The 18,591-nt window shown below is 35.6% G+C and overlaps 1 protein-coding gene across 4 annotated transcripts in view; it reads left to right on the forward strand.

Moving 5' to 3' along the window:
• Positions 1-2,028: 2,028 nt before the first annotated feature.
• The window catches only part of ITPRID2 (ITPR interacting domain containing 2), a 38,052-nt gene continuing 21,489 nt past the window's right edge, over positions 2,029-18,591 (forward strand). For 3 of the 4 annotated variants that reach the window (XM_032856056.1, XM_032856059.1, XM_032856057.1), the window contains exons 1-8: positions 2,029-2,352; positions 2,716-2,761; positions 5,740-5,789; positions 6,616-6,672; positions 9,235-9,274; positions 9,361-9,459; positions 10,667-10,875; positions 11,780-12,480. In XM_032856056.1, coding sequence (XP_032711947.1) covers positions 2,142-2,352; positions 2,716-2,761; positions 5,740-5,789; positions 6,616-6,672; positions 9,235-9,274; positions 9,361-9,459; positions 10,667-10,875; positions 11,780-12,480 — 1,413 coding nt within the window. In that variant the 5' untranslated portion in view covers positions 2,029-2,141. The remainder of the gene's footprint in view (positions 2,353-2,715; positions 2,762-5,739; positions 5,790-6,615; positions 6,673-9,234; positions 9,275-9,360; positions 9,460-10,666; positions 10,876-11,779; positions 12,481-18,591) is intronic. The other variant, XM_032856058.1, reaches the window with a different exon arrangement.

The following is an 18,591-nucleotide window of genomic DNA, read 5'->3' on the forward strand; positions in this document are numbered from 1 at the left end:
AATAATAGGCCTTAGAGGCGTACCTGGGTGGCTCAGTTAGTTAAGTGCCAGACTCTTAATTTTAGTTCAGGTCATGATCTCAGGGTGGTGAGATCCAGCCCCAACGGGTTCTGTGCTGGTAGCGGAGCCTGCTTAAGAGTCTCACTCTCCATCTGACTCTACCCTTATTCTGGCATGTGCACGTTCTTTCAGTCTAAAACCTTGAAAAAAAAATTAGACCTTAGAAAAACAACATGAAGCAAATACTTTATCCATTTGTCCATCCCGAAGAACATAAAGAACAGAACATGTACCTCAACAGAAGTCATCGTTCCTAGTGGGATTAGCACTGTACTGGAAGTATAGAGGGTACAAGAAGAATACAGAATAATGTTCTTTAATCTCTCACAGTTTACAGTGTGGCTGGGAAGTCAAACATACACCCTCAAAGGCCAGTCATATTATTTATTACACAATTCAGTCTCAACATAAGTGACCTAGGGATTTAGTTGTGTATCAAGAGATTGTGGGAGAGATGTGACCAGAAGTGGTGGAAAGATGTGGTTGAAGAAAAGTTCTGACTCGGATCTTGAAATTCATGAAAGTATAGGACAGAAAGAACAGCAATAAACTGAGATGCAAAGACATAGAGACAGCAACAGCACGTGGGGATAATGGAGTTGAAGCGGAGAGCCCCAAATGAAAATGGTGGTATCCGTCAGGGCCCAGAATGAAAATGTGAATACAGCATATTTTGTTGTGTGTGGCTTTTGACCACCCCTTTCAAAGCCTCCTCTACAGCTACTTCCCTTTCTTGCTTACCTTCCCTATAGGGGACTAGGCTCTAGCCTATTCTGAAGAGCCATTACATTGTTAGGGGCATTTTGCTATCAGACTCTTGAAGACTGGAAAGTCTTTTAAGATTCAAAGAAAGAATAAAGTGAAGTTTCAAGACAATGAGATGCTAGTATCAGTGTTCTAGAACCCCTTCTATTTTCACAGTACATACATTACACAGGCCCAGAATATAATGGTGGTTCTGGAAAGTTAGTTTCGATTTTTGATATGATCTTGTAGATACTGGTAAACCATCGTAAGTCGGTGTGTGATATTTGAATTGGATTTTAGAATTTATACTAAATGAGATTTAAAATGGGGTAGGGGAGGAGGATGACCAACCGCATTTTTAAAAGAGTTCTGAACTTTAACATCATTTATTTCTTGAAGCATCTTGTAAACACCAAAATCCAAGCAAATACTTCTACACTTTCCTAGCCATTCCTTGCTCCATTTTCCTTCATCTTTATGTCCAACTTCACTGTGGAATTTCATATTAAACACTCTCAATTCACTTTCATACATAACAAAACCACGATAAATAACTTTCTTAAGCATGAAAGTAGCACTTCACGAAGTTTGGTCTTCTCCAGTTTGACATTTTGACAAATACCAATTACGCGCGTTTCTTTCATCTTCAACCTCCTTGGGCTTGAGTTAAGTCCGCGAGCCTAAGCCGACACTTGTTTTGAAGCGGTGAAGAGCGGCGCTTGGCCTTCCCACAGGTTTTCTGCGAGAGAAGTTGACAGGAAACAAAGATCACTAACAAACAAACAAGCAAACAAATCTCGCCCACTCCTGCAGGCCAAGGCGAGAAGGACACGACGCCCCACTCCGCGCGCGCCGCGCCACGCTCCGCCCCGCGCGCCCCCGGCCGGAAGGGGGCGTGGGACGCAGCCGAAGGAGGGACGCGCAGACGCGCCGCAGCAGACCGGGCCCCTGGCTTGTCGGGAGGAGGCGGGAGGCGGGGGCCTGGGGGCGGGGAGCGGGACCCGGGCGGGCCGGCCGGCGCTCGTTCTCAGCCGCGCTCGCTCGAGCCACTCGCGCTCCCGCGCCGCGCCGGGCCGGCTACATGTGAAGCGCGGGCCCTCTGCCCCCTCCCTCCCTTTCCTTCCCTCCCTCCCTCCCGTCCCCTCCTCCTCCTTCTCCTCCTCCTCCTCCTTCTCCTCCTCCTCCTCCTTCTTCTCCTCCTCCTCCGCCCCCTCCCGCGCCCGCTCCCGCTTCCCGGGGCCCCCAGCCCGGCTGGGCGCTGACAGCAGGGGCGGGGGGTCCCCGCCGCCGCCGTGTCTCACTCAGGCTCAGGCAGCGGAGCCCCCGGTGCGGCCATGGACCGGCCTCTGGTGGCGTCGGCGGAGGCGGAGGAGGAACTGGAGTGGCAAGTGGCGAGTCGCAGGAGGAAGGCCTGGGCCAAGTGCCGCGGCTCCTGGCAGGCGTCGGAAACGGAGGACCTGTCCACAGAAGCGACGACGCAGGACGAGGACGAGGACGACGAGGAGGACCTCCCGGGCGCAAAGCTGCCGGCGGCGGCGGGAAGAGGTCTGTGCACCCGGCTGAGCCCTGGCGGGCGGAGGACTCCGGGAGGTGCAGGCTGGCGGGCGGGGGAAAGTCTCGTGCGCCCTGGGCGACTGCTGTGAGTTCTGGGAGATCCCTCCAGAACTTGATAAGCCGAGGAAGAGGGGACACACTGGAACTTTAAATGCGTGCGCTTGGCGGGACGTCTCCAGAGTCGACACAGACACCCCGGTGCCATCTCGTTTCCCTTCAGATGGACACTAAGGCATGTTGCTTAGGCTGCATTTACCCCCAGTAGATTTTCCTACATGGGAGTGTCCAGGTTGACCCCGCGGTGGGAGTACCCCTGGGGTTGGTAACGAGCTGTCCTCTCACTCTGCCCCGCAGGAAACGTGCCCAACGAGAAGATTGCGATATGGCTCAAGGACTGCCGGTGAGTGTTCGCTTTCGCGGCTCGCGTCCCAGAGGGAGATCCGCGGAGATGGCACTCCCGAGCGGAGTCACTAGGGCCGCAGCTGCTGTGGGTCCCGTGGCCGTTGCGAGCTACAAGCCGGAAAGTGAGCTGGCGGATAGTTTCCTCCTCCAAAAGATTAGAAATGGAGTGCTGTGACCGCTGATTATTTGGTGACAGTGTTGACTTTACAGTTGTTAGGACTTCAGTCCCTGTGAATGATGTTAGCATTAGAGATCAGAGACCTGAAACAAATAATCATGCAGTGTTATTATTCTTGCCTTGTTTTTATTCGAAAGGATTTTCACATTTCACATAGTATTTTATTTTGCCTTTGTTTTGACATCTGCATATCTGGCATGGAATTATTTCCCTTTCAAATGTGTTTTAGATGAATTTAATTTACTTAACAACACGAACTGGGCTTTGATTTTACTTTTGTTTCTTAATTCTATTTGGACAGCTATAAAACCAGCTAGCTTTGTTCTTGAAGTTTACTCTTTGGATGTGCATTTGTTAAATGGCAGTGGAATGCACGAGGGGAAATAGAGCTTTGAAGGCATTCAAATGGCATAAATCTAACTACATGCTTTGGCAACTGGTACAGATTTTTGATAAAGTACAAGAGGAGATGAATTATATTGCAAGTAAATCTTACTACAGTAAAATAGGGCTTGTTTTATATTTTAATTTTTTTTCCAGTTTATTTCTTATTTGTAAAATCTCATATGAAGAATGTTACTTTTTAATTCAGTTAAGGTGTTTGTTTCTGCATATATTTGCCATCTTATTTTGGGCTTTTCTTAATCGTTTGTTCAGGTACCTACAGAGTAGGGAAATGTATTTTGGAGGAAGGAGAAGTGATTTTTATATATGCCAACTTATTTTTCTTCCCTAAACACAGATAAAATATTGGCCATTACTCCATTGATGTCCTGTTTTGATGAGTTACCTGGATTTTTGAGTAATTTTATGAATTAAAAAGCACTTTTCAGTACAAAACTCCTTAACCTTTATTGGGGGTGTCTTAGACCCTTCGAGATATGAAGAAGTATATGGACCTTCTCTCTAAAGATGAATCAAAAATAATGTTTAACAGCAAGAGAAAAATCACATTGTGTTTATTTTATGATGTATAGGAATTAAGATTATATGCGATCATATCAAGTAGACAGTACATTTATCTTGTAAGATAAATGCAGGAGGCAAATGGTATTCATCAGACAAACCATCTCTGAAAATTCCAAAAGTTTTATTGCTAATTTTATGTAGGCAGATTCTGTAATTTGCTGCTCCTTCCCTCATAGGTTTCCTGTGTAGATTTCCTTCTTATTCCTTACAGTTGCGCCTATTTTGTACAAAAAGGGGCATTCATTTGTACCTGGGAAAGCTAGAGTAAATTGTCTTGTAATGTTAGCTATATTATCACAGATTTGACTACTAGGATATATGCAACTCTAGTTTTTTTTTTTTTTTCTCCTATAAGTTTAGGATCCTTTTAAGAGTTAGGCAACTACCTACTTTATACACTGTAAGTGATCTAAAGCTACCTTTTCCCCCTTGATACATTCTTACTTTTTTTTTTTCTTATTGCTGTCCATGTCCTGAATAAAGATACCATTTGTCATTCCTTTAAAGGGGGATCTTTATTTTGATAATCATTTTTTTGACTAAGTGGAAATAAATTGCTTGAAATAACATCTAAGAAAGGATAGTTTTTGAGAGAATTTGGAAGAGAGCAGTTTTAAGAGTGAGAAACTTGTTTCGGAAGGAGAATGGCAGTTATATTCTCTTTATTTGCCATTTTCTGTTACTGCACCCACCCGTAGAGAAATCTGCAGAAGGAGTAATATAGCGTTTTGTCCTAAGAAACTATCCCAGGCAAGAAGAAGGACTTTATAAAGGCATAAATTCCAGTTTTATTAAAATATATGAAAAAACTTCGCTCAAAATTTTTTATTGTCTTTATGGTAGCTGTTCAGGTTCTTTTACATTTCAAAAGCACTCATTTTCAAAGAACTGCCACTGCTTGTATATTTGCTTGCAGAAAGTTTTAACATTAAATTGTCATTTCAGTAATATTTTTTGAGACTGATATTTTTATGATCTCATACCTGATTGTGAATTTTTAACAGGTATAAACTGTTATGATGAAAGGTTCAAATCACAAAACAGAACTTTCAAAATAAAACAAGTTTCTTAATATAATTTGGTTTTGAGAAAGAAATGAAAAATATTTTCATTTTCACATTAAAAAAAGATTTCTAAGTTATCTATGTTTGAACAGAAAGAATGTGAAAGAATTTTAGCAATGGCTGCTTCTAAGGTTGATTCTCAAGCCGACTTTTTAGTTTTTAGAGTTAAATGAATTTATGTATATTTCATAGTTTAAAAACAGAAAAAAAAAATCTTAAACTTCTCCATTTAGACCAAAAAAGATAGTTGGAGTAAGGGACGCACTGAGCAATGCTCTAAAATGCTGGTGATAGGTTTAACAGATGATGTTTTAAAAAAACTGTTGAGCCTTATTTCTAACTAGACTCTGACTTTAAAATTTTATTAAAGTAAAGATTTCTTTTCTTTTAATTCTGTTTCCTGTTTCTAGGGAAAGGATTGAAGGGAGCAGACATTTTCTTAATGCCTGCTGACATTCTTTTTTTCTGTTTTTGTAAAGAAAATGCTAATTCATATCATTTGTAATTATAGTTCTTGCTCTTAACTGTTGGCAGATCAAATTTGTGATTAAATCATTCCTGGTGAACTGACTTGAGGGTAGGTGTTTGCTTACTTAGTAGGATATTACTTATGTAATACACTTGCATTCCTTTTGTGTTTGGGGAGGAGAGTTAAACTGTGATTAGAAGCTTGCTTGGCTATGATCCTTTAAGTGTAAAATTGTGCAGTGACAACTCTCCAGATAGCTTTTTAAGACTAAGGTTTATATGTTTATGTGGTTTCAGTACCCCTTTGGGAGCCTCACTGGATGAGCAAAGCAGTAATACGCTCAAGGGTAAGAGAAAGTTGCCTTTCTAAATATGCTCTTTATGAGATCCCTACTTTATTTGTCCTTTGATTGAATGTATACATATATAAATTATAAAAGTAATGTTCACTTTATAACTATGCCATTCTGAGAGAAAAGCCAAAAGAAAGAAACTTTGTTATAAACCATAAACAGTGGATAGTTTAAGCAAATTACTGAATTTCCACAGTGGTGAAACTCATATTTTTGTCTAGTTAGATATTATGAAGACTGGTGAAATGTAGAAATACGGTATGGAAATAGAAGAAAAAGAGTAAGTGAACTGGGTCAGCTTTAGTGCAGCGTTTCTTTGCTTACATTAACTGAAATTGCCACACCTGAAATTTTACCACCTGTGCAAGACAGAATTCTAAAGTTCAAAGTACAACAAGAATGTGCAGGTAGTGGCAAGGCATGTAAAAACCGTTTATAGTATTAGAAAAGTCTAGCTTGAGTTCCTGACTGTTAAGGGAGGTAAAAGAAATGATTGCTCCAGGATCTGATTTTCCATGAAACTCTTGGATAAGATGTTAGCTAAATGAATATCTTCAAAGACATAGTAAGTATAAACTAGCCTATATGGGGGCTTTTAACAACTTTACGTTGCTGCAAATCATGGTTTGTTTGTGATAGAGTAAAGCTTATACTTGATTTTTGAAATGATGTAATCAGAATGATGAGTACATTCAGGTTTGAAATACTTTATTGTATCTTATTTTTTTGCTTGGTCAATTTGCTTTAGCTAAAACTATGATTTCATGTGGGGATCTAGAAGAACAGAACACCAGGATGAGTCTTCTAATGTTTCTTTCAGGTGTACTTGTGAGAAATGGAGGCAGTTTTGAAGATGATTTGTCTTTGGGAGCTGAAGGTACATTTGTTTGGAAGTACTGTATTTTCATACAGGTTTAAAATTAAAAAAAAAAATAACAAAACAAAAAGCAAAAAACAACGAGTGCTTTCAGGTGTACAGTCCTCGGAGCCAAAGTTAAAGGTCTTGAAAATGGCTCAGACACATTTTACAGAGCCTTTATATGTTAATAATCTAGTCAGAGCTTGTAGGATGCTTGTAGAAATGGCCCTGAAAACCACTGTGAAGTGTTCATGTCTTCCTTGGACTTAATTGGTTAAAGGAACTGTTTGGGGGCAAACAATGGTCATAGAACTGAGGGAAGAATTGCCCTACCAGAAGGAAGGAAACTTAAATATTTATACATGAGAAGACTAAATTGAAGCTTATTTTTAGTATGAGGTAGCCTTATGTCAGACTTACAGCTGTGGCCTTTCTCTTTGTATTCAAGTGTTTCCTATCTTTTCCCCTTTTTCTTTTTCCAGATTTTTAGAGCACTAAAGGACAAAAACAAAATAGAGTTATTAGAATTTAATTAGAAATCATTACGCTGATGTCTATTTCAGACTGCATTAATATTTTAAAAGTGCATTGCGCCATGTTTAAATTTTCACTGATGTTACTATTTAGTCCAGTAGATTCATAGTAAAGTTTTCCACAATGTAGAATTAAACACTTTTATTATTTTGTTATTTTACTGGTATTGGAAGATTATTGGTACCTGTGTAGCTGGGTTATGAATGTGTGCTTTTTATAAAAAAAAATTGAGGATTTTATTAAATCTTTTTAAATTAAATAATTAAAATAAAAATGTTATTAAATCTTTTCAAATTATAAAAGACTTAAAATGTAAATCTCTTAAATTATAATGATGACTAGTGAATTTATCCATTGAATGTAATATCCTTGATCTTTTGCTGTTTTAAACCAGTCTGTATGGTAGATTACTTATTTAGAAACTTCTAATCTTCAGCTCTAGAATATGTGAATATATTAGGTTTTATTACTTCAGTTAATGTGCTTTCAAGGAATAAACTCTGTAAAGAGGTTAAACTTACTGCTTACCAATTAGTACAGTAAGCATATTGTCAGCCCCTTATTAAAATGCATCTCAGTGTTATTGTAAATAGCACTTTGACATCTGACTTAATTTCACAATATGGAATTTTTTTAGACTTTTTTTTTTTTTTAGAATAGGTTTAAGTTCACAAAATTGAGGGGGAGGTATAGAGATTTCTCTTGTACTTCCTGCCTAAATATATGCATGGCCTCCCCCATTATCAGCTTCTCCCACCAGAGTGGTACTTTTGTTACAATTGATGAACCTGTAATGAGGTATCATCATTACCTGAAGTCCACAGTTCTCACTGGGGTTCACTCTTGGTCATGTATGTTCCGTGGTTTAGACAAATGTATAATGACACGTTATCTATCATTATATCATGTGTTTATTTTCACTGCCCTAAAAATTATTTCTGTTCTGCCTGTTCATCCATATTGATTGAGTTTACTGGACACCAAAACCTAAAAGGACGTTTCCAGAGAAGAATGGAAATATTATGTTGTAATACTGAAAATTAGATCAAGATTATTTTCATTCATTCAGTAAATATTTATTGAATGCGATATGTTAGGCACCTTTCTGAGTGGATGTACAAAGAAATATTAAAAATTACCATGACTTTGCAGATCAGAAGTAAAAAAAAAAATCTGGCATACTGAAATAGATACGTTTGTAATTATTCCCATTCTTTGTATTTGTCTATAAAAGTTAAATGCAGGCAATTTAACTCACTTTAAACTTAACATTAACAATACTTATCTGTTTAAGTCTAGGATAAAACTAAAAAGTAACTCCTTAAGAAAACTTATTTTGAAATGAATAGAAATTTTCAAAGTAGATACATAAAAAATTGGGTTGTAACTGGGATGAATTTTTAGCCTTTTAAAAAGTAGTGGATGGGGCACCTGGGTGGCTCAGTCGTTAAGCGGGCTGCCTTTGGCTCAGGTCATGATCCCAGGGTCCTGGGATTGAGTCCCACATGGGGCTCCTTGCTCAGCGGGAAGCCTGCTTCTCCCTCTCCCACTCCCCCTGCTTGTGTTCCCTCTCTCTGTGTCAAATAAATAAATAAGATCTTTAAAAAAAAAAAAAGCACAGTGGAAATTTATGTATACTGTTGCCACACTTAAGTAATGCTAAATCATGTTTTTGCTCTTAAAGTCTTCTTTAATAACAGCTTTTAAATATATTAATTAGAACCACATTTATTACAGATGCTGTGTATCTTATTTATTTCGAACTATTAAAGAAAGTTAATTGGTTATCTATGTCTTTTATTTTAAACATTTAGTGAAGGGAGTTGTTTTACACAGTGCTAACAAATTAAAACAATTTCCTGAAGTTACTGGTTCTGTTTGTATTGATCTGTGTGAGACTTTTAATGATTCAGATTTAATGAACCAAGACAAGAGTATGGGATGGTAGGCATTTAACTGTAATATTTGGCTAATCTTTCTTGATGACTATGTCACAGTTACTGTCCTACTAACAATTCTGCTGTGCATCTATTCTTTTACTTGTAGCCAACCACCTCCATGAAACGGATACTCAAATTGAAAACTGGTATGTAGCTGTGCTGTTTGTTCTCTTTTCAAAAATGAAGAACATTTATGAAAATAAGGTTTTATAGAGTCTAATTTTGTTTATAGCAATAATATCTTGGCCAAAGAGAGAAGACTACAGTTTCATCAGAAAGGAAGAAGTATGAATTCCACAGGATCTGGGAAAAGTAGTGGGACAGTTTCAAGGTAACTTATTCTGAAATTATACTAGTTGCATTGTGTTATAGATGACCTATTCTTACCACTTTTTTAGTCTTGCATTCAGCTTGATAGTATGAAATAAAAAAGAATCCAAAATGTTTCATTCATTGCTTTTTTTAAAAAAAAAAAAGTTAAGATTAAAGAAAAAGCAGCAAATGTGTTTATAATGCTGCTGGAATTCTTGTTATAATGAGTATTTTGAGCCTTATCAACAACTTGAAAGAGGAAGTCCATAGTGGAATAACTTCTTCCAAAATTCTCCATTTTTTTTAGGGTCTTGAGTCACTCTAACAAAAAAAAAATCAATAAACCTTTCTAATATAAAGTTTGATATTTAAGCATAGACTTATCTTCAACATATTAAATCAAAGTTCTTCAAACTATATACTAAAATAAGCAAGTACATGGGCCTATGGGACCAGTTTAAATTGTTACGCAGATTATTGTATTGGAATCCGAGCATTTTCTCTGAAACAAATTGAAATTTTCTTCAGTTCAAGTTTCATCTCTAACATTTTCCTCAGTAAATCTCCTAAGGTGGATTATCACTGCTATGAAGAAGAGATAAGAAATGTTTAATTCTCTATAGAATCAGAACAAGAACTTACTTTTGAATAACCCATTCTCTCCATACCTTCCTTACTCCTCCTACTTCCTGAGTGAAAGTGGTTAGAGAAAATTTGAATGTAGGCCCCTCCCTCCCTTTCTGAGTTCAGCTTGTTACCTGTATTGCATCTTCAGTGACAGCCAAAGATAGCAGAAAAGCTCAAATTCTGCAGAATGTCCTGTGCTACCACCTTCCCAGTGTGTTTTCCCTTTTCATTTCTTTCTTAGTCTGTTTATTCCTTATTCTCTCTCAGCTGTCCTCTAATGGTTTTAGCTGCTTTGCTGGGACTCTTTTAAAATGACAAAAAAAATAAGGTGAGGAATCATTTTGGGAGTCTTGCTGAGTATCTGATCAGGAACTAGCTCTTTTTTCCAGTCCTAACAATTTGAAAGAATGGACTCTTTTTAAGAATTATATCACATTTATTACACAGTATACAAAGATGCTGAAATAAATAATGGCGTAAAGAGCAGAAGCTCTTTTTTTTATAATGTGATGTGGACTATAAACTTATTTTATATCTTGATGTTTCTTTTCTTTTTTTCTTTCTTTCTTTCTTTCTTTTTTTTTTTTTTTTTTTTGTAGTGTTTCAGAATTGTTGGAACTTTATGAGGAAGATCCTGAAGAAATTCTTTATAATCTTGGATTTGGACGAGATGAACCAGATATTGCTTCTAAAATTCCTTCCAGATTTTTTAATTCATCATCATTTGCCAGAGGGATAGATATTAAAGTATTTTTGAGTGCTCAAATGCAACGGATGGAAGTAGAAAACCCAAATTATGCTTTAACAAGTAAGGTTTTTAAATATTAGCATCCAGAGTGAGATGGTCTTATTTTTTAAAACCTTATTAATTTTTAGGAATAGCACTGGAAACTTAATTATTGAAATTAACACAATAGCTATTTTACTTATTCTGAATTTTTATTTTTCTGTTTATAGAAGTTAACTTTCTCCTCTTCTCATTCTTAAGTGTTACTATAACTGACAGTAGAACCTTGTACTTATCTTAAACTTACCTCCAGATTGCTGATGTTCAAAAAGGAAAGAAGTAGGGGAGAGCCTTGTTACTACTAAATAAATTCAGTGAAATTTAGGTGCTTTTCTATATATCTAAAATAACATGGCTAATTTGCCAATTTTTATTATATTATATCTTATTTTTCTCTGTTGCATAGAAGTTCTAAAAAATGGGATCCTAGGTGGTCCTTGGGACAGCTTTAAGAGGTTTATAAATCCAATCCTACCTACCCTCTTCCCAACAATTAGGTATAAAATGCATACTTAGGTACATTTGGAAGAGTCTTAATGGAGTCAAAGACATAAAAATAGAATCATAGCTGTTGATCAATAGCTGGTCCTTTCTGTTTTATTCAGAGTTGTCCTACTTTGTTCTTCTTTTTGGTTTTAAGTCATAAAACATAAATTCTTAAATAAATTCTTAAAACATAAATTCTAGTGCTTACAGTGAAAAATCTTCTTCCCTTTCCCCAGTAAACGTAGGGAACTTTTAAATGTTGGATAAGGAAAAAAATTCTGGTTTTATAACCAGATCTTTGTGGTCTAAGTTCAATTATTGGCATTCTGGAAAGTAGTAATATGTATACATATACATATTAGTAATGTATACATATATATGTATACATATATAAACAGATAAATATATATATATAATTAATGTTGTTTCCTTTTTGTAGGTCGTTTTCGTCAAATTGAAGTGCTTACTACTGTGGCCAATGCGTTTTCTTCTTTATATTCTCAAGTCTCTGGGACACCCCTCCAGAGAATTGGGAGTATGTCTTCAGTGACTTCTAACAAGGAGACAGACTCACCTCCACCTTTAACCCGAAGTAACACTGCAAATCGTTTAATGAAAACACTATCAAAACTAAATTTATGTGTTGATAAAACAGAGAAAGGAGAAGGTAGTAGTCCTTCCCCAGCAATCGAAAAAGGAAAGATCCCGAATGTTTCAGTGATGGAAGAAAGTGGCAATAAAAATGATCAAAAGTCTCAAAAAATTGTAAAGAAGAAAGACTCATCTTCTATGTTGGCTACAGTTAAAGAAGAAGTATCAGGTAGTTCAGCAGCTGTTATGGAGAATGCTGATGTTGATAGACTTTGTGATGAAGCGAATAGGAATTTTAACCAAAAAACTGAAGGTGAACAAAGTGAAGAAATTCAAAGTCATGCGAATAAACTGGGTGAGGAATCTGGTATTGTGGAATCTGACTTAGGTAACGATTTCAACATGTCCAGGCACAGTGAGCCAGAAAATGGCAACGAGGTGAAAAGCGCCCATCTGTCCACACCTGAGAAAGAGCCATGTGCACCTCTTACGATCCCATCCATAAGAAATATAATGGCACAGCAAAAGGACTCCTTTGAAATGGAAGAGGTAGGTAAATATTACTGAGACCTGTTTCAAATAATGAGTTAGGAAATAAAAATGCCAAAAATATGTTTATAAAACAAAGATAGCTAATAGATTTATACGAGAAGAAAATCATCCTAATTTTGACTTCTCAAGTTTTAGTTCTGTGTTTCAATAACCACGAATTGGTCACAGGATTATGCATTGCCAGGGTAATGTGACAGTTCATCAGCTCCTCTAGATCCTCTGTTATTCATGTTAATACCTGAACTTTAACCCCCTTTCTCCATTTGATGCCATGAGAGAGTATATTTAAATTAAAATCAGTATTGCATAATAGTTAAAAACAGCCTCTGAAAAAGAAGTTTGAGTTCTTTTTTTCCTACTAAATTTCTGTGTGCCTTTAGGCACGCTTTTCTCAAAGTATCCTAGTGGAAAGGATAAGTGTGAATAAGGCTTTGAGAAAGATAGGTTTTTGGCATGGGACTGGGAAGAACCCAAAGATGGTATGTTTCTGAACGGGAGGATGGGGAACCTCAAGGAAGAAGGTTTGAAACACCATTGAATATAATTTCTGCAAGCCTAGAAGACCAATGTTTGGTTATTTTTTTTTTCTTACCTAGAGATATTACTGCATTTACATAAATTACAGATTGGGCAAGATAGAGATTCATTTTGATGAGGTCAACTAAAACTACTTTTGAATGGCCAGAGCTAATACTTAAAATTGGCACTGTATAGTTTGAGACAGGAAACTGAAGTTTATCAAGACCTATGTTGTGGCAGGCACTGTACCAGATCCTTGAAGTACTTTTCTCTTTAGTCTGTGAGGTAGGCAGTGCTGGTCTTATATTACACATGAAGAAACTGAGGCACACATATACTGCTGAAGAGTATGGCTAAAAGTTACATAATGGGCAGCTTTCTTTTTAAAATTTATTGCAGAATGGCATTAATTATATCGTAGTAACTCCCAGTAATTTTAGAATCACATGCCATATTTTAGGGAGTTGAAAAATGGGATAATTGATTCTGCTCATAAATGTTCTTTTGTTGCGTATGTATCTCTCACATTAGTGAAGATTTTTTATTTATTGCAAAATTTGTATTGTTATAGCTATTTATCTTTTTTGATGTCTTTGAATTTATCTTTTAGTATTTTAATTCTAATTAAAAAATGAAATGAAAAGGGAGAGGAGCAGTCCTTTGAAATAGTTTACATTATTTGTAAGCTTCTTTTCCCCTTATTTCTTCATATATCCTTTATAGTTCTCCTATTTAATTTCTGATGTATTTCTCATTATAATGAGTTCATAAGATGACTACTTCATAAAAAACCTCTTTCTGTTCTGTTTTACTATTTGATTCCTTTTGACTTTGTTTTGGTCCATACTTGTCCTACCATTAATAATTAAAGTGTAGCTACTTGCCTTTCATTAGGGACCCTTTTCTATGACAGATATGTCAGTGGTTTTCTGTGTTTTAATTTAATAGCAGAGTATGAAAATTTAAACAAATTATGTTAGATATTTGCAAATCTAATGCAGGTGACCTGATGAGAAGACACTTTTTAACTTGCTTTTTAATTCCTAGAGTTCCTGAATTTTAAGCTATATATTTTTAAAATTATTGCTAGCGTACACAAAGGTCTTTAAAACATTTGTGAAGTACTAGATCTGCTTTGGTGGCAGGTTAACATTTAATGGTTTAATGTGTGGGGGTTTTATGGGGGGGGGTTTGCTCCCTCTGCTGGCAAAAGCAATTAATGAGGATGGTAATGTCACTTGGAAGTGAACTTTTTTTTTTTTTTAATACAAAATTACAGGCATTGGTGGTTGAAGAATAATATAAGGTTTTTGTTTTCAAAAAAAGAATGTATGGATATGATCAACCATGACTGCATTGTAAATATGGGGAATTTTAAGGATAACAAATCCTTGTTCTTCAGATGTATTTTAAATATGGATAAAAACCTCCTAGAACTGTGTTTTTATCCCTTTGGGAACTTTAAAGAGAGCTTGTAGAACAATGGATAAAGAAAGGAAATAATGTGTTTCTTTAATTTCCTCTTCTCCCAAGTGTGACTTGAATTATACTGACAAATGAAGAGAACAGTCTTATTGAAGCAAACTTTTAGATCCCATTCAAAGTAGGTTGTTGCTGTTTTTCTTTTAAACCCCTTTCCCTTGAGGTTTTATTCCTGTTGGGAACTTTCTTCCTGTAAAAACAGCAAATAAATGTAAGTTAGAGGACACTCCCTTTCTGTCTCTCAGTAAACCAGTTCTCAAACAGATCAACTGAATGCCAGCTGCTTTGGGTAGCTAGGTGGGAGAAAATGTTGCAGACCTGACTCTGTGCATGACGCTGCCTAATCCCTCTGAGGCAAAGGTAAGCTCTGACAGTCACCAGGAGTGAGGACAGGAAATACTTCAACGTAAGGGGAATTAAATAGATGACAAGACTGACTCAGTTCTTGGAGAGTGAGAGTGATTATTTCTCACATTAAGAAAAAATAATTAAAAGGCCAGAGACTATTTTCAATTAAAATTTAGTTTGCCTTATAAAAAAAAAATGTTTTGTAAACTATTTGTAATTTTCAGTGCGTCTAAAAGTCGTAAAACCCTCCTCTCGAGTTTTCTAATTCTTAACGACTTTCCTAGATCATTCTTGTTTCCTCTCAAAATAGCTAATTTTTATTAAGTACATCATGGTAACAGTCTCGAGACATAGATTTGTAGTATGAAGGATCCACAGTTAAACCAAAGTGATCCTACTCAGTAAGCCATTGTTCATCTTGTAGGTATTAAGGAAAAATTTCTGATACTTAAATATTAGAAGAAAGAGAACTTTTAGCTGTTTATTTCTGTAAATGGGTTGTTCTGTGTCTTACTCTACAAATTTATATTCAAATAGAGGTACTATTACCTGAAGTGTGTGTAATTTTTTAAGCTACTGAAGTTTTAGTGTTTCTAATTCTGTCTCTCTCCTGATTGTTGATCTACTATATCTCCTTATTCTTTAGTCATTGAGTTTTAGAATTCTTTTTTGTTTTATTTATTGGCCTGAGTTAAAATAATCTGAAATCAGTCAGATACTTGACAGATAGTTAAGTTGCTCATTTAGCCTTTCAAATTTGACTGTGTTTTGAAGACAAGCATTGTGTCTTAGATAGAACACAGTGCAATAAGATATGAACTCTAACACGATACATGTACCTGTGTCTGTTTTTTTGAAGCCCAGTTAACCACCAAATTTTATTTGACATATATCTAAAAGACTTAAATTAACTTTTTTGTTATATAAGCATTTACCTGATAGTAGAAACTAAACCTTGTAAGTAAAACCTGAAAGGTTTTTTTTTTTTAATAAAAATTTACAACAAATGCAGAATAATAAACTAGGGAAGCCACTTGGCCAGCAAGTGCCATGAATAAGACTTGAATTCTGATCTTTGTATAAACTTGCTACATTTGACTATACCATACCACTTGGTAAAGGTCAGGCTGGCTTACAGTGTAAGACACTGGACAAGAACTCAAGTCATTTAGTGTACAGCCCCATACTACTTCCTTAGAAGAATAATGCTTTCATTTGAATTTTTTGAGATGTCCTTAAAAATTAGAATTTCTAAAACTCCAGTTTTGATTTTCTTTTTTTAAAAAACTGCTATACATATCTCTTTAAACTTTAGAGGAAGGGTTATTTGAGTTAGAACATTCCTTGTATTGCTGCTTTATAGAACACTGCACAATAGTTTTGTGCCTAGAAAATGTGTATTAGGATAAATGTGACATGTTAAAAAAAAAAACCCGACCAAAGTAGGTGTCTGCTGTGGTAGCAGGACATTGATTTACAAAGATACAGTTTTAATAAATGTTTTGTTAAAACGTTTTTAAAAATGAAATAATGCAAATATAGGGTTACTTTAAAGCTATTTTCATACAGTTTTAAATTTCAAAACACTGAGACCAAGCGATTTTTCATTTGGTTTAGGGTGGTGGGTTTTGTTTGTTTGTTTTGTGGTTTTGTTTTTGTTGTTGTTGTTAATTTTTATTATGAAAATTTCAAACTTACCCAGAGACCAAAGAAAATTGTGTAGTTGCACACCTGTTTTACATTACTCAATTTAGTTATCAATATTTAGCTAGAGTTAATTTAATGAAAGGCAATCTGTAGCAAGTCATGAGAATTGAGGATTTGAAACTGTTGAGTATCCTGCCACATAAATAAATCCAGGTTTTATTTGCTTCATAATTTTCTGTGCTATACTCCGACTCCAATTTGACTGCTTTCCTTTGCACAACTGTGACCAGTAATAACACATACTAAGCTATGAAATTTAACTGTTACCACTAGCATGTCGTTTCATTTTCGGTCTTCAACAAGTGATTAATGATTTTATTAAGTGGGAAGAAGAATCCTGACATTAGTAATTTTATTAGTAAAATATGATCCTCTCAGCTTTTCTTTAAGGGTCCTTTTCTTTGAACTAACTATAGAATTTGTAGTTTTTGTAGTTTATTTTTGTTTTGTTTTGCCATAGAGTAGCATCTTGAAAGATAGTATATTGAAGGTATATATTCATTAAAGTCATGTTATTTTGTGACTAATTTTATAAATCTAAGTAGTGGAATATATGATAATTCTACATTTAAAAATTAGAGAGTATAGTTTGGTGTGTCATAATGCCCTGCCTAAACAGAGATTCCTAGAGTATAATTAAAGAGGCATTTGATTTCTGTTATACTTCTTTAGTCTCTTTGATTCGTACTTTAACAGAAAACTCTTTGAAGTATGGTAGGCCTAAATAAAAACTAATAATAGCCTTTTCGTCGAATATAAAAAGAAAATGCATTTTGTTTCCTTGCACGCATAACAATGGTTTTCCTGTTGAATTTATGTCTGCTGCTTTGAAAAATATATATATAATTTTTCAGTAATAACAAAGAGGGTAGAAACTATTTTATATAATAATTTATAGGTGGTGATTTTAAATGACCTGTGTGTTTTAGTTCTCCAAAGATTCATAAATCTTGGATTCGCAAAACTGTATAGAACAAAGAACCACAAATCAGAGCAGTTTTTAAATTAGGTAATAATATCTTTAACCTTTGAGATTTTTTTCATGTTTGTCATTCCACTGTCATTCCTGTGGGATATTTCTTATTCATGGATGGATTCATAGCTCAAAACTACCAGGTTTCTACCTAAAACCTGTTTGCTAATTTGCTTTCTCATTTGTTCAAGGTTGAAAACCCTGTTTGGCTAGTTTGCCTACTTTTCTAGGATGCTGTTTGTTATTTTAAGTACTAATCATTACTGAGCAGTGTTAGGTATTAGTGTCTCTCCCTCCCCAAATGTTTAATCTCAATATAGAGTTAGTTATATTAGAGTATTTGGGGAATGGGATGGGTGCGGTGAATAAAGAATCTGAAAATTCCTAAAGTATGTAGTTGTGCAGGTGTGTGTGTGGGGGAATATCATTAAAAAAATAACTTTTTTGTGTTTGATAACTTCTCTGAATGCAGGTTTCAGGGAGGATTTATGGTTAAGATCTTTCAGCATTTTAGTTCTGTGACGAAACATGTTTTCTATTTACAGCTCCCAAGTTACATCTTAAAGACCTCTTATGTTAGGACAAAGCAGTCTTTATACAAGTATGGTTTTTGAGACACTCAAAATTTGTGGGGTTTTATAAAATTTTATAATGGGAGCATGATACACAATTTTTTAAAGATGCAAGACTTGTAATTGCCTCAGTTGTGTATCAGTCGTGATCTCCTGCAAAGTCCTGACATTTATCCTGGGATTGGCCTTACATTTGGAATTTTAACATTTATAGAATTTTTTCTTAGGGGTCTATTTTTCATTTAATAGCAGTTTTTTTTTAAATGAAGTAGTTTTTATACATGCATTCACTTCTCATTGCTAGCTACAAATTTGAGTCCTATTGTTAACTGGAAAATTGGTCATAAAATAAAGATATGGGGCATTCTCACAATTTTGCGATAAGATGCTTTGCGTTTTTTAAATATAAAGCTTTGGTTCCTACTTTATTTATGCTGATTTGTTTAATATCAATAAATATTTTTCTTTGCTATAGATTTTTAAAGTTTTAACTACTTAAAACCATTC

The sequence above is a fragment of the Lontra canadensis genome, unplaced genomic scaffold (genome assembly GCF_010015895.1).
Source record: "Lontra canadensis isolate GAN:19392208 unplaced genomic scaffold, GSC_riverotter_1.0 scaffold11, whole genome shotgun sequence".
Classification (NCBI taxonomy): domain Eukaryota; kingdom Metazoa; phylum Chordata; class Mammalia; order Carnivora; family Mustelidae; genus Lontra; species Lontra canadensis.